General features: G+C 45.5%; 1 protein-coding gene across 1 annotated transcript in view; it reads left to right on the top strand.

Moving 5' to 3' along the window:
* The window catches only part of LOC116298053 (uncharacterized), a 31,156-nt gene that overhangs the window by 12,407 nt on the left and 2,220 nt on the right, over positions 1 to 16,529 (top strand). Inside the window, exon 9 of the mRNA XM_089029586.1 lies at positions 1 to 22. This exon is cut by the window's left edge and continues 162 nt beyond it. Coding sequence (XP_088885712.1) covers positions 1 to 22 — 22 coding nt within the window. The remainder of the gene's footprint in view (positions 23 to 16,529) is intronic.

The raw sequence follows: 16,529 nt of genomic DNA, 5'->3' as shown, positions 1-16,529 counted from the left end.
ACAGAGTTAAAAAGAGAACAAGGTGAGAGGGAGTAGTATAGGGAATGGGGGTTCCAGCGCAATCTCAACACGGGCAAGACCCACGTCAAAAATCCACCTACGGACAATCCCCACTCCAAGTGTGGTTGGGGGCAACAGCGCAAATATGTTAGTCTATATATGGAGTGCGAAGAATGTAAGAGAACTTTTAAGAAAGAAGCGGATTTGAAAAAGCATTTGAAAATGAAGACGAAGTGTATGAGCAGTTATGATTGTGGATGTGGTAAGAAGTTTGAGACTAAGGTTAAATTGTTTTGGCATTGTCAGGACTGTGAGTACGACTACGACGACCTAAAAAGTGCTTGGTATTAGGTATAAAATATTTCCTATTATATAGATGGAATCCCAAAGCAACTTCAGCACGGTGACAATACCCGGTAACGGTGAGATTGACGTTAGACAGTTTTGGCGTCAGTCAGAAAGGAAGGTTAAAAGGACTCTCCGAAAAGGTATAGAAGAATTAGGAGCCCTGAAAGCGAGCATAATGGTAGAAGTAAGTTTGTCAAAAGACGAGGTAATGACGACAGCAATGTTGCGATCAAAGTCGTTAGTGATATTAGAATCCACGAATCTGGATAGGTCACTCAGTGAAGCCTTAGAAGCAATAATGGAGTCGCTGTCTAACTACACGAAAGAAGGATCGGGTTGGACAGTAGAGGAGGTTGAAGGAATAGAGATAAGTATAGCTAGGTACGTACCCATACGAGGGGGGAGTTACGTACCGCTACCAACGTGGGTAGAAAGGAAGAAGGCTATTGTAAACGTGAAGAATGAAGACAATCGATGCTTTATGTGGGCAATCAGGTCTGCACTGTATCCAGCAGAGAAGGATCCCTGTAGGACAAGTAAGTATCCCACAGATGATTTAGAGTGGGATGGTGTGGAATTTCCCATGCAGTTGATAGACATCCCCATATTTGAGGAAATAAACGATCTAGCAATTAACGTTTACGGAGTCAGAGAGCAGACGATAGTACCGTTAGTTCTGTCAAAAAGTAAAGGAGAGCGCGTACATTTATTCTACCACGGCGGACACTACTCATGGGTTAAACACATTAGCAGACTATTCTACAGACATACTAAGCACAAAGGCAAAAAGTACTTCTGCGACTGCTGCTTGCTGTCATTTACATCCTTAAATACCCTAAAGAAACACGATGAGATCTGCCGCGGAGTCGAAGAAGTGGCGCAACGGATCCAGATGCCCACCAACAAAGAGCTTTCATACGCAGACCATCAAAAGCAGATGCAAGTACCTTACGTGATATATGCAGACTTCGAAGCGTTGATAACTAAGGAAGAGCAGAAACGTGGCGCCACGAATAAGGTAGGATTACACGAGATCTGCTCCTTTGGTTACATAGTAGTCAGATCAGATGGTAAAGCAAACCCTCCTGTGATTTACCGAGGTAAGAACGCAGCTAATGAGTTTCTAGAAGCATTGCGAGAAGAGGAGGGGGAGATAAGAGAACAATTAAGACGTCCAAAGAAGATGGAATTTACCAAAGAGAACCAGGAGGCTTTTAACAAGGCAAAAAAATGCCACATTTGCCAACATACGCTTCTTCAGTTTGGAAGACGAGCCAAGAAAGCGTGGGATGAAGATGGAAAATATTTAGGAGAAGCTCATTTTAAATGCGGGAAGTATGCTAAGAAGGGTGAGAAGCCGGGAAAGCCCTCCACGCATTGCATTCACTGCCACAAAGCATTTGTTGAGGATTTCTATGTGGATAAGGTTAGGGATCACTGCCACATCACGGGTAAATACAGAGGAGCGGCTCATTGGAAATGCAATATAAACTTCAAAGTAAATCCAGACATGGAGATTCCGGTGTTCTTTCACAACCTCCGCGGTTACGACTCCCATTTGCTACTACAAGGAACAGACGGCTCCGACGTCAAATGCATACCCAACAACAAAGAGCGCTACATGTCCGTAACTGTGGGTAAGCTAAAGTTCTTAGATTCGCAGCAGTTTATGGCGGACTCCTTAGCAAACCTCGTAAAGTATAACACCAACTTTCCCATTTCCAGTCAATACGGCGCGGAAAGGAAAGGAGTCTACCCATACGAATACATGGACTCCTGGGATCGATTCAAAGAACCCCTACCACCCAAAGATCGCTTCTACAGCACCCTAAACGAGTCTGGTATAAAGGATGAGGAGTACCAGCATGCGTTAGACGTGTGGGAAAAGTACTCCTGTGAGAACATGGGTGACTACCACGACATCTACCTAAGGTCTGACGTAGTGCTGCTTGCAGATGTTTTCCAAAGCTTCAGAAAGATGGCTATGGAATATTACGGATTGGATCCCGCTAATTTCTACACGGCTCCTGGGCTCAGCTGGAGTGCTTTGTTAAAGAAGACAAATGCGCAGTTGGATCTCCTAACGGAGTACGACATGTACCGCTTTATGGAAGACGGTATTCGTGGCGGCGTATGCGGACCCAGCCGACGTTACGCCCGCGCAAACAACCCCTTAGTAGAGCACGACCCAGAGAAACCAACCACATACATTTACTACCTGGATGCGAATAACCTTTATGGTTGGGCAATGTCACAGTACCTACCTGTGAGAGACTTCGAATGGGATCCAGTGAAGCCGATAGACTTCTACATGCAGGTAGGAAAGGAGGAAGACAAGGGTTACGTCTTAGAAGTGGATCTGGAGTACCCAGAGCACCTGCACGACGAACACAATGAGTTCCCCTTAGCACCAGAAGCGATAGAGATACCATTTAAGCAGCTAAGTCCGCTGCAAAAGCAAATGTGTCCTGGTTACAAACCGTACAGGAAACTAACTATGAACCTGATGGATAAGAAGAAGTATGTGGTACATTACCGCAACCTGCAGTTCTACGTGCGACACGGAATGCGCGTAGAGAAGATCCACAGAGTCCTAAAATTCACGCAGGAACCCTGGATGCGCCCCTACATTGACTTTAACACGCAAAAGCGTACCGCAGCGAAAAATGACTTCGAGAAAAACCTCTTCAAACTGATGAACAACAGCGTGTTCGGAAAGACAATGGAGAACATCCGCAAGCGCGTAAGCGTAAAAATAGTCAGCACCAAAGAGGAAGCAGAAGCATACGTGTCACAGCCAGGCTTCGTTAGATACGTAGAAATGCTGAACTTCTACGTGATTCACATGAAAAAGGCAAACCTCTTACTAAACAAGCCCGTTTACACAGGCTTTACGGTGCTGGATCTATCGAAGCTGCTTATGTACGAGTTCTACTACGATAAGCTTAAGCCAAAGTACGGAGACCGCTGTCGCCTCCTGTACACAGACACCGACTCCCTAATTCTAGAAGTGCAAACGGAAGACGTTTACAAAGACTGCCTCCCCGACATAGACGAGTACGACACCAGCGGTTACCCGAAGGAGCACTTCCTTTACTCTGCGAAGAATAAGAAGGTAATTGGGAAGATGAAAGACGAAATGTTAGGAAAACCCATAGTAGAGTACGTGGGTCTGAAACCAAAGATGTACAGCGTGCTAAAGTTAGACGGCGTAGAAAAGAAAGCTAAAGGCGTAAAAAAGTATGTGGTTAAGAAGGACATTACGCACGAGTCCTACCTCAACGTATTACGAACACGCAAGGAACAGCGGCATAAGATGAACAGCCTGCGCAGCTACGGACATCAGATACATAACGTCACGCAGGAGAAGGTGTCACTGTCTGCATTTGACGGTAAGCGATGGATGTGTGATGACGGAGTGCATACGATAGCATTCGGACATCACACGATAAGCAGTTCTTCTTTGACGAACCCACGCGTGGGACCATCATGAAGATAATACAAGATGGGCTGACCCTTCTTAGCTATCGCACTTCGGATCTGGTAAGTTTCCAAAGACCAATTAGGATCCGTAGCTCTTTTGGATCCTCCTTCTAATTCACCCGGCTCATAGAGATATCGAACCGTGACATTACCTAATTTCTTTTCATGGGGGAAGACCGCCCTCGAACTTCTGATGAAGGACTTGTGTTCCACGTGTTTCTTTTTTATGGCATCCTTGGGTTTCATTCCCGTAGCCCTGGCCGCCTCGTTGTTCAAAGCCGCGACGACCTGGGGGAGCCTCTGAGTCCATTCCCTATTGCGTTTGGATGGATCTTCCAGCTCTTTCCAATACTGGTACCCAAAGAGACGCTCAGCCAGGGTTTTATTAAATCTTTCAACGATGCTCTGACCCCTGTGGTACTCAGCTTCAGCTCTCCTAATCTTAGTGCTGTGGTCTTTCAGGGTCTTAGTAACCACGCCCATAAACTCTGTCCCCGCATCCACTTGCAGCAGCTTAGGCCATTTCAAGACGCGCTTATAAATCCTACCTAGGGCTTCTGCGACTTCCCCAGAATCCTTGCTGGTTATAGGTTCGGCGTCCTTGTATCTGCTTGCGATATCAACTACGGTCAAAGCGTATCTATAGGTCTTTCTTCTTACCTTGTCGTGCGGTAAGAAAAGCAAATCCGCCTGATGAACTTCATTGGGGACATTTACGGTAAAGCTGGGCCTGGGAATGTACTTAGGCACGGGAAGATAAACCTGCCAGAGGGTTTGCTTTTTTAACCAGTTCTTAGCTGTTTCTTCTGATACCCTGGCCGCGGTCGCGAGTTTCTTGATAGCTGACGCTCCTCTCCAATAGCCTTCCGGCCCATAGTAAATCCTTTTAAGTTTGCCCTCTACGCGGCCCATTATATGAATTCCAAAACAAGATTGATCTTACGTCCGTTAAAATCCACCGTCTTTCCGTCCACTTTAATGGTGATGTTTATGCTTTCTACCAAATTAGATAAGTCATAGCTCAAAGAAATGGGAGTGTATTCTACCAGGTCAAATGGATTACCTTTGGGCAGAAACTTGGACATAAGAGAAGACTTTTCTCCATTGTTGTAACTATGGACCAAGTCGCAATAGACTTCGTAAGAGGATGCGACTTTCCATTTCACATCATATGTACTGCCGCTATTTATCGTGGTACTAGTAAGGCCCAGGAGTTCTACCAATGAACTGTCCTTTAGATTAGCGCTTCCACTATTTTTCTTGAATGTCATTTCATGGGGTAATCCTGTGGTAAGAGTATATCCATGCTTTGCTAGCTCCTTAGCCAGTGTTATGGGGGTGTAATGGGAATCTGGTATTTTTGGTTTGGTGCCGGAAGTTCCCATGACAAAGCCATTGACTAAATTATACCAAGAATTGTACAAAGAGCAACTAACCAACCGAACCTTACAGGCTTTGATGGGAGGATTCAAATACGTGGTAAAGTCATTCTTGTCGCTTTCCAAAAAGACGATCATTATATTAGATACGCCAAAGCCACGCCTCCGGCCAGCCCTGCGACTCCTACGAAGACCAGCTCACTATCTTTTTGTTTCTTAGAAGGCTGGTAGTAATTCTTGAACTGAGGCTTTTTTAACGCCACTGTGGGATGCGCTTGCGCATAAAGTTTGAAGGCGTAGTCTGTGTTTTCGAAGTTCTTGTCTGCCTGCATTTTGTCTTGGTAGTTCTTATCCAACCAATCCCTGTAAGCTTGTCTTTTTTCATTCCAAGCCGCTACGTCCCTTTGATATTTCTCCAGCGCTAAGTCGTGTCTCTTTCTTTCGGCGGCACCGCTTTTGTCGCCTCTAACTAATCTATCCAAATATTGACCACCATAATTAGCTCCAGTGAATGCTAAGGCTGCAATGACTCCACCTGCGACTAAGCTAACCATTATACATTAGGTAGGTACTTTTCCTTCCGTAGATAATCCTTTACCATGATAGCCCCGCCAACGGCAGCGGTCATCTTAGCAAAATTAGCGAAGCTCTTGCTTGGGTCTTCAGTAAAGTCTTCTTTGAGCACTTTCTTACCTACCCAACCAATACCCGCAACGATGGAAGTAATGATAGCTGCTTCTTCAACAGTTTTCAACAACGCGGTCGACATTATATTACAAAGCGAGAAGGAAAATCTAGGTCGCCACGGGTGATAAATCTACTCCATTTCAGGGATCTTACTCTTTTTCGTCTCTACAGGTGCGTGATATGTTGGCGGCACATGCACGGCCTCCCACTTTACTTCTGGCTTCATATTCCACCATTGTAAGTAAAGGCTGCCCGCTGCTATAGCAATTCCTAACGCACCAATGACGTCCCCAGGATTAATGGAGGATTCCTTTTCGTCCTCCACCTTTTCCACCTTCTTTGCTTTGTTCTTCTTATTCATCTCCGCGAGCTTCTTTCCCGCGGCAACTCTCCCTGGAGATTTAGCCTTGGTGATTCGTCGCTCCTCTACTTGAGGGGTTTCCTCCGCCTTCGATTCTGCTTCACTCATTTATATCTAAGGACTTGAAGGACTTGATAAGTAACTTAAGACGACTTGACTAAGTACTTAAGGATGACTTAACTAGGTACTTGAGGCGACCTGGGTAATTCCCGCGAATGACTTGACTAAGTACTTAAGGACGACTTGACTAAGTACTTGAGGCGGCTTGATCAGGTACCTCAGCAAGTGCCGCCTGAAAGACCTTTTCAACTTCTCTGTCCTTTTTGAAGTCCTTCCAAGATGTTCCGAAGGAACCTAGTACCTCCTTCAAGTCGACATGCTGAGCTACGTGCAAAGCCGCAGAGGCGACTGCCATTAACTTACCGCACTTCAAAGACAACCACCCGCAGGTTATCTTAAGTTCTTGGGATATGACATAGTCATCTCTTATGTCCTTCTGTAGTTGCTCCACGTCGTCTATGGGCAGTGCAAGTCCAAGCAATTTAGTGGCAAGTCGGATAGCGGAGTCTGCTACGGCGTCCGTGGTCTTACTTGCAAGGGCAGCCTCGTACCTCTTATGGAACTTCTTAACTTCCTCTTCCGACAGCTTATTAACCTGCTCATGGGTAAGTTCCTTACCTATCATTTCTTTACACTTCCCAGAAGACACAAGAATGTTAAGTTGTTCCTTGAGGTTACTTTCATCTAACTGTGTGGGGACTTCATCTATGAGCTGCTCAATGTCCATATACATTAGGAATCATAGATTCCAACCTCGTACGGAAACCTCAAAGAGAAGATCATCTTGGAATGTTGGTGCGTTTTTAAATGCCGCATGTATTCGTGCAGCTGTTCCTTGCTTATCTCGCCGCCGTAGTCGCTTAAAATGGTTTCCAGGTCAGACTTGCTCGGAGTATAAAATACTACGAGAGAGCCTATGTTTTCCCTAAAGGGCTTAGAGACACTGGTAAGCTGCTGGGAAAGCAACCAAACGCTGATATTGTCGTGTCTGCCGCTGAAAGCGAGCTTCACTAATTCGGAGGCGCGTCTTTTTACGTCGTCCCCGCAGGCGATGTCATCCAGTATGAGTAAAGTCTGCGTATCTTTAGGGAATTGCTTGTGCCAGAACTTCAAATGGCTGGATAACTCGTTAGGATCTAAGATATCTACGAAGAAGTCGTCATCTTTCGCTCCTATGCCTTCCCAGGTGCGGTTATTCACGTAGGTGGGACAAAGCAGCACTATGTAGTCAAAGCGGTATCTAAAGGATCCTAATAGCTGCTCTACCACGAACTGGGTCTTTCCGCAGCCGGTGGGTCCTACTATCAGAGCGTTACAAGGTATGTGATCTGGGTTCATATATAGATGGACCCAGTGGAAGCAGTAAGAAGGATTGCCGCCGACGCAAAAGATAAAAGAGACACCATAGAAATGCAAAGGGAGGAGATAGACCGGTTAAAAGAGCGCGTACAGGAATTGTACGATGAAATGTGTGGTCTGAAGCGCGCGGAACGGTTTGGCGCGCTTTTGACAATGGCGACGTGGGCTAAGGAGTCCATTAAGGACTTCATTCGGTACCCCCCATAGATATATGGACTGCATTACGTGCGAACTACCTGCTGACTGCATAATCCCTCCCAAAACACCGATACCCAAACCGTGTAAAAAATACACCTGCCGTCACTGTAATAAGGTATTCTCTGAAGAAGACTTCGTTGGACATTGGTGTCCCGCGGATACTAAAGCACAAAGGACTTTAGACGACGCTCGAGAAGAGTAAGAGGTCGCAAAGAAGATCTTACTAAGCCCCGGCAAGGGGAATTAGCATAGGTCTTTCTTTTTTATTGTTAAATTGTTAAATGCTGCAAAGAGGTCTCAAGTAAGGACCTATTTTTTATTGTTATTTTGTTAAATGCTGCAAAGAGGTCTCAAGTAAGGGCCTATTTTTTATTGTTATTTTGTTAAATGCTGCAAAGAGGTCTCAAGTAAGGACCTATTTTTTATTGTTATTTTGTTAAATCATCGTAATCGAAGAATGGTTAACATGATTATCTTTTTGCTGGTTTCAACGATGAGAAAGAATGATGCCTCATCTTTTAATGGGGGCTTAACAAAATAACAAGAAATAATAGACCCTATCCTAAAACCCTCTTACAGGGTTTAACAATTTAACAATAAAAAATAAGGTGTATATAATGAAGTGCGTGCAATGTGATAGAGCTTTTAGTAGCAAGCAGCGACTGCAATACCATCTTTCCAAGAAAGTCTGTCAGAAGACCATCAGCACTGTTTGCGGTGACTGCGGTAAGGAACTGTCCACAGTACAGGCCCTACGATATCACCGCGAGCATAGAGTCTGCCTTAAAGGCCATTGCCACCGATGCGATGAACCCCTCTTTGAAGAGAACTGGCATAAATACCGCTGCCGACGTTACCGCCTCGAAGAAGTCGTCTGTGAAACCCACGGCGATTTAGCAGAGCGATGTTGCCCCCTTGAAACCAGCCGGGCTTTAGTGCTGCGTAAAAAAGAAATAGACCAAGATTTCGTATGCTTTGACGACTACGAAGGAGTAAGATGGGAGAACCGAGAACACTGGGACGGCATCTGCGACAAATGTGGTTGTCAACGCAGCGGACAACATATTTGGTATTGCCTGTACGACGGCCCCAAGCCCTTAGACCACTACCTTGCGATACGAAAAGAATGGTCTAATATAGGATGTTACCTTACGTCGCAGCATTCGCAGGAGGAGCCTTGATTACGATATCGATCGATCTAATGTCAGAAAAAATGAGGTCCGACGTAGCAGACCAATGCCTAGAAGCCCATGAGGACGACTAATCACACAATGGATTAGCCTCCGCCTTTCTTTCAACGTCGAACTTCCATCGACCGTTGACTTTACCATAGCTACGTATGTGAGTGTACTCTTCACCTTGCAGTACGTACCGTACGCAGTCAGGAGCCCATAGACTGTACTCTTGACCACCGTCTTCCAGGACTAACCTTAAGCGGTTGATGTCCTCGAAGACAACGTAATTTTTTATTTTGTATGCGATACCTGGTATCAATTCACGCCAGTGAGTTTGTTCAACTATCATTATATTTATGAAATATCTTTCGGTGCGTTTGTAGCGTCTCCTGTGACTTGAAAGCCTTAACGCAGCCAGGACAAGGTATGCGAATGCCGTCGACGTAACGGTCGATTTCCCTGCAGATCAGATCGTAATCGTTGCTTACCATCGTTAAGTATCCATTCATTTCATATTGCGTCAATACCGCTTTTTGTTTGTCGGACAATACGCCGTTACCCTTTGGCGTCTTCAGTTCCAGACATAACCCATTGTATTTTTTATGGGAGTTAAGAACTAAGATGTCGGGTTGGCCTGCCTGGTAGCCCTTTTGCCAGCATGTTATCCTTTTACTGGTGGTATCTTGCAATTCCCCGAGTCCAGGTGCTAATAACAGCGTAGGGTGAAACCGACGCATGTAATCTACGACTTTCTTGTGCAGGTCAAACTCATTCTCGATCTTGAAGACCAACTTATTTGGACCATCCAGAGAGTACTTTCCTGTCTTCCTTAACGTAGGTAGGACATCCTCGAAGACCCAATCTTGAAATGCCTCTGCTGTCGGTAGCTTAGAGCCAAATATTAACTGATACAAACCAGATTCCGTCACGTACAGGGATTGTGGGTGTGAACCAGAAGGGAGGCGATTCACCTCTATTCTAAATTCACTAAGCCTCTTCTTATGCTTATCCCGCACGTGGACTTTAATAGCATCTTTGGTGTCTGCGTAACCTAATGCCTTTGCTACCTCTTTCGCCTTAAAGTACAGCTTGTCGCTTTGCACTATGCATTGCAGTTTAGTTTCGTTGTTTTCGAATACGCGGAGCATATTATACGTAAGGGATATTTTTATCCTCAGTCATCCTAGTACGCAACGCTTTTTAGCTGATTCATTTCCACGCTTAGCTGCGCGTCTGAGACTACGAAGACGTAGCAGTTTATTTTGTCACCGTCGCCAGCGGAGGCATTCTTGGTGCGCTTGATTTCCAACGTAATGCCGTCCTGGGTATTTACTAAACGTAAACCCTGGCCATGTAGGTCTTCGTCGTTAATGGTGCGCATGTCAATCCATAACGCATACTTATCATTGAAGAATTCCTCGGGGCTAATTTGGTCGCCAAACTTACGCATGGCCTCTCTGTACACGTCTGCGGGCTTTATCCCCTGGGAGTAGACCTTGTTTGGAACGCCGTTAATATTCACGCCGACGTTAGTAATGTTGGGGTTGTGAAAGGCCTCGGAGTCGCGCTTACCAGCCTCATAGGGTTTGGCAAACACCAGCATCAACCCCGTAAGACTTCTTCGGGGGAGGTTAATGCTTTGATTGATAACCTCATCCGTCTTATCCAAGAAGCTGAACGTCTTATACATCACTACGTGGTCGTAAAGGAATGCCTTGCCGGAGCTGTATTCCATGCCGGCGCTACGGGCCAGCTCTTCACTGTATACCGTTTCGTATTGTAACTCTAAGTTGGTAATAGAGTATGGGTGAACGGCTCCACTAATTGCGGTGGACATCTCTCCAAGGATGTTGGTCGTATCGGCCAAGGTTACTTCAAACTGTAACTCACTTAACTGCCTCGGGTAATACGCGCCATGACTCGTAATCACTTCGAAGTCCAACGGGATGATATACTTACTACCATAGGCCGTCTTTATTCGCTTCGCATCTGCTACTGCGGTTTCTCCGCTGGAGTCCGTGGGCTGTGTCTTAACAGGCGTGCGGACTTTACGCAGGATAAGACTACCAATTCCTTGTTCTATCCTTTGCGCGCGGTCGAAGGCTGTCAACCATAGGTCCTTATAGGTGGTATACAGATCGTACCTATTTAGATCCAAAAGTGATTCCCCGGCAAACTTGATTCTCATCTTAGAGACGAGGTTACGGCCGACGTTATTGACGCAACACCTTTCATCCGTAGTGCTTGGCTGCACCGCTAGGTCAAACCTTAGCGCCAGGGTGCCAGGAACCAATACTAGGTTATCCGTTAGGCGGGGTACGCCTACGTACAGGGTTTCCCCAGGTCTAGCGCTGCTGGGGGTGAATGTGACACGGTGAAAGGTGCGTTCTGCTTTCAGTCCGCCAACCTGCTTAGGTAATACGTTGGGGTTTAACTTTGAGCTTATCATATATAATGGAAGTAGAAGGAACGGATTTTGACCCCACCACCGAAGAAGGTCAAGTCGACATTAACGACGAAGAATACGACGCATGGACTAAAGGCGCGGAAACCGACCCCCTGATCTACGATATGGCTCTAGAAAACAAGTATGGCAATAGATGGAAAAGCTTCAAGGCCGCCTTGAATCGCATGTGGCAATCAAAAAACCACGGCAGCCCCGTCCCTGAGTACTTGGAGCTTCAAAACATAGAGCAGCCTGAGGCAGCCGCGCGGGAAACTGTAGAGTGGGCAACGCGAGAGTTAAGGATGCGTCATCCCCACATTGACACTGACGCGATAAGACTCACAGAAAAAGGAAACAAAGTCCTCATAAGCGTCAGAGACTTGAGACAACCCGACAAAGACCGCTGGACGAAACCACAGCTCCTTTTTGACGAAAATGGCTCGATCAAGGTTAACGTGGCAAGATTAAGGGGCTTTCAAGAGGCCGCCCGAAGCATGTTAGAAGGTATGGAAGCATTGAATGAAAGGATTGCGCTAGAAAAACGCGCTATCAAACTACAAGAAACGTTGAAGGAAAGGGAAACAGAGTACGAAAGACAAAACCGACTACTTCTCGATGCTCAAAAGAAAGAAATCGAGGTCAAGGACGAAGTCATACTGCAACTCAAGCGAGAAGCTGAAACGGCTTTAGACGAAAGAGACCAAGCCCGACACGCCTTCAATCTTGCTCTAAAAGACCTGGATATGAGCAAGGAAGAAGCTAAAAACTTGCATATCACCATAGCCGGCTCTTTAGAGGAACGGCGGCAGTTGGTTACCGAAATTAACACTAAGGAAGAACAAATCCGGCAAAGAGATCAGGCTATTGAAGACCTGGAGGGGCAAATAGAGCGGCAGCAGGAAATAATCAACGACCAAACCCATCCCGAAGAGGAAAGGGAAGCAGCTCAAAAGGAAGTGGAGGCCCTCGAGGTACGCCTTGCGGAATTACAGGCTCAAAAGGACAACCTGGAAAAGGAGCTGGGGCTTACTACCAAGGAAAAGGTAAAAAGAGCCCTTTTGAAGTATGGCGTTCCGCTGGCATTTGCAGTCGCTATTAGCACCGTAGTAGGAGTTATCCTATCCGCGCTTAAGGCTACGGGCGCGGGCGTAAAGAAATTAGGCAATGGGCTGACGGACTTGGGAAAAAAGATGGCAGCCGGTCTTCCTGGGCTGCTGGGTTCGGTTGTTTCCTTGGCACTTAGGGCCGGCGGAGAACTGCTAAAGTTCGTGGGGAATAACGTTTGGATCTTGGTCGTCGCTATTGGAGTGGTACTCCTGAAGAAGATTCAGGGTTAATCTTATCTGGGTACGTTACTGGGGGCTTATCCTTGTCGGGTACCCGAGGCGTTCTCGGCTTGGGATAAGTAAAGATAGTATTCGCGCCGCCTCGATAATGCGGAACTAACGGCAGCACGCTCATGGTGCTAATGGGTTTGTGGTTCCAGGCGGCATCGTCGTTTTTATACACACCATTTATCACTACATAACCAAAGTTTGATCCGTCGCTGGTAACGTCGTCAGGAAACACCTGCAGCTTAGCATACTTACAGTTAACTACCACGTGAAACGTAACTGGTGTTAGGTTTTCACCGCTAAACTTGTTTGGCTCCATCGAAAAGTGAGCTACTCTCCTATTGCTCGAGGAAGTTCGATAGGGAGTTAAAGGCTCGTTATTCTCATCAACAAGCCTAAACCCCACGTTTGCGCTTACCAACGTACCAACGTTAATGGTGCAAACGACTAACGCAGGACCTCCAACTTCAACCCACATCCCCACATCGAACCACTCATGTTTGTTGTAACTCTCTGACCCTAGGTAGTGGAGGTAACGCATTTCGCTTAAATGTGGATTCATATATTTAAAGGCTAAGCACCGTAAGAGTGCTAATTGTCATGTGATTATAAGCCTTATTTCTCTGATCTTCTATGCTATTTATGCAAACGCTCCCGGTGTCGTCTACGCGTATCTGCAGCTTTACCTCCCCATGGCAATCGGCAACCATGTGTAAAGTCCAAACCGATAAATTTTCAGCGCTACTCGTCGGTGGTTCTGCGGAAAAGTGCGCTGGCTCCCTGTTGTTCGTCTTCGCGCGCATTGGCTGTAGTGCGCCGTTAACATCGCAAAATCGAAACCCAATGTTAGCATGACTCGCGGAACCGAGGCAAATGCTACAAAGGATTAACTTCTTCCCTGAGTAGTTCAAATTCACGGACATGCCCGTGACATCAACCCAAGATGCTTGGGTGTATTTTTTCTCGCCTGTGTAAGTCGTATAAACGCAATCTACTCCAGCTACGTAGGGGTTGTTCATCGCCATATATAATAACTCAGACCAACACCCGCGGCTGCTAAGCCGGCTTTTAGTAAGTTATGGTCGTATTCCTCGGGTATCGTAGGCATAACATGGGCCTTCTTCGATGGTTTCTTAACTACGGGTAGCTTCGCTTCGTGTGACTTTTTTGGCTTCTCTACGAAGTGAGGAATGTTCCTAAGAGTGTCAGAGTTCACGTCGTTCACCCCAAACTTCATATCCTTAGTAGCTCGCTGCAGCTTGTTGTTATAACCCACAACGGAATTGGTGTTAATAACTAAATTACTTGGCATTAACCAACAACCAGGCGACAAAGCGTAATCCAGTCGCACTTTAGACTGCTGCACCGCTAATTGATATCTCTGCACCGACTTGGATATATCGTTCTCTATTATTGCAGACTCAAATAAAGTTAGGAATTCTTGTTGCGTTTCCTGTGAAGCGCCTTGGGATCCAACAATGGGGTTGCGGGTATTTACCTGCGCTCCCAGGATGCAGTACACGAATGCTTCAATGCTACGGTTAATCCTGGCTAGGTTCCTTAAACCTTTTCCTTTCATTAACACAAATGGATCCCAAGTGCCGGGGTAGTTCGTTTGAATTCTAGTAATTAATGAATTATTACCCTTATTACCACCCATATCACTGAACTCTAACTCATTACTTGGGTATTCCTGATGTCCGTAGTCAGCCGGCTTCTCACCATTGGCACCCCAAACGTAAACTATACCCAGCCCATGCGTCTTACCCTCCTTATAACGAAAGTCTTTTTGCTGTGGTTTGAACTCATTAATTAACCTTTCCAGGGCTGCGGCGTCATATCGGTTATTCATTGGATTAAATGCTCCATCTCCTGGTAGGGGTGCGTTAAGCTCCTTCAACAACCTCCTTACCGTAAAGGCAACGTGAAACTGCATAATTGGAATGTGAAACATGTCCGCGGCAACACCACAACCTTTAGTGGCAGCCCAAATAGCAAAGTCTAACTGCTGCGGCCAATACCGCATATTGGGCCCTGCTAACCATTCCCTGGCCTCTTTACCCGACGTATGCTTCAACATCGTATTCTTATAGATATTTCTTAGTATTACGTTAAATGATTGTTTACCCACTGAAATCTTCAGGTGCGTTACCAGCTTTTCGAAGTTGTTTACACCACCTTCAGCATCGTAAAATGGGTAATCTTCCGTGGTTAACAATAAGTTTCTAGGAAAATTAGGTGCTTTATGCTCGGGGTTTGGTGGCCTTTCTTTATGAACGGGGTGTACAATCGTCAATCGCTGCACCTGATCACCTACTTGCTCCAGCTTTGAATGTTTCAAATCCTCATTGCTGTACATCCTAGAGCCGTTATAGTAAATCCCATCGGGTCTTCTTTCGAACTTACTAGGGTCTGCATGCGGAAACATCTTCCTAAAGGCCCTCCAGTTCCAGTAATCCCGGTTGTCGTGATGTGGCTGCTCCTCAATATCATTCCCAAAAGCGTCGTACATTAGTATATATAATGGATGTTATACCATCAGCACCTAAGTTGTACCCAGATGTTCCCTATACTACACCTAACGAACTAAACGCCGAAAACTTTCGTCTGAATAAAGCGAACTTAATCCTGGCTTACTTGGAAGGGCAGACAAAACACTATGAAAAAGTTAGGAAGAAATACGTTAGAGCCCGGACTACGCTACATAAGATTGCGATAACTTCAGGATCCATATCTGTTGTGTTAACGGGCTCTGGCGTTGCTACTTCGCTTACTGGGCCGGGAATAATCGTTGGAGTTCCTTTGGCCGGCGTTGGGGCAACCTGTGGTATTATTTCTGCTGTTGCTACGGGTATTATGAAAAAGCTATCCACGAAAATATCCAAGCATGACACGACAATAGCTCTGTCTAGGGCTAAAGTAAATACTATTACCGATCTTGTCTCAAAGGCTTTGCGTGACAGAAAGATAGACGACGTAGAATTCTCGCTTATCTTAGCCGAAGAAGACAAATACGAGAAACTAAAGTCGGACATAAGGAATAAAAAAACAGTCGTAAAAGATCTTTCCGAGGAATCTCGCAAAAAGATCTACCAAGAAGCGAAAGAAGAGCTTCAAAGAAAGCTTGCTCAGTAAACATCTGCTTCGAAAAGAGCGTGACGGGATTCTATTTACATATCGAACGTCAGTCTAGAAATTACGCGTAATCTTATGCCATAAGATTTATACCATAATACACGGTATGACCTTATTTAGTAAATTATTACGCGTAATATATATTATTTAGCGAATTATTACGCGTAATATAAATTATTTGCATGACCTTATTTGGCGAATTATTACACGTAATTTCTCATCTTATGCCATAAGATTCGCTATCTTCTTGGAATCCATCCTAACAGGGGGTGGTTGGGGTCTATTTTGTAAAATATTTCGTAAATTACGTCAGGATAATAAGGAATATCCTTATTCAGCCGACAAAACATCCACTCGGCTCTGCTCATATCAGAAACCTCAGGAATAGACTTACCGGTAATTTCAGACAAAAGATAGGGAATAGCTTTGTAATATTTCCCTAGCTTTAATTTTTTCAACGTTTTCCGTAGACTTTGTGGGGTTGGTTCTTCTAAATGGTCTATGATTTTCTTCTTTACTTCGTCGCTTAAATATATCGGATGTAAACCTTGGATATGACTCATC

The sequence above is a fragment of the Actinia tenebrosa genome, unplaced genomic scaffold, assembly GCF_029948245.1.
Source record: "Actinia tenebrosa isolate PJP-AT-01 unplaced genomic scaffold, QUT_ActTen_1.0 PGA_scaffold14__42_contigs__length_11649687, whole genome shotgun sequence".
Classification (NCBI taxonomy): domain Eukaryota; kingdom Metazoa; phylum Cnidaria; class Anthozoa; order Actiniaria; family Actiniidae; genus Actinia; species Actinia tenebrosa.
This window is presented reverse-complemented; position numbering and strand designations above follow the sequence as displayed.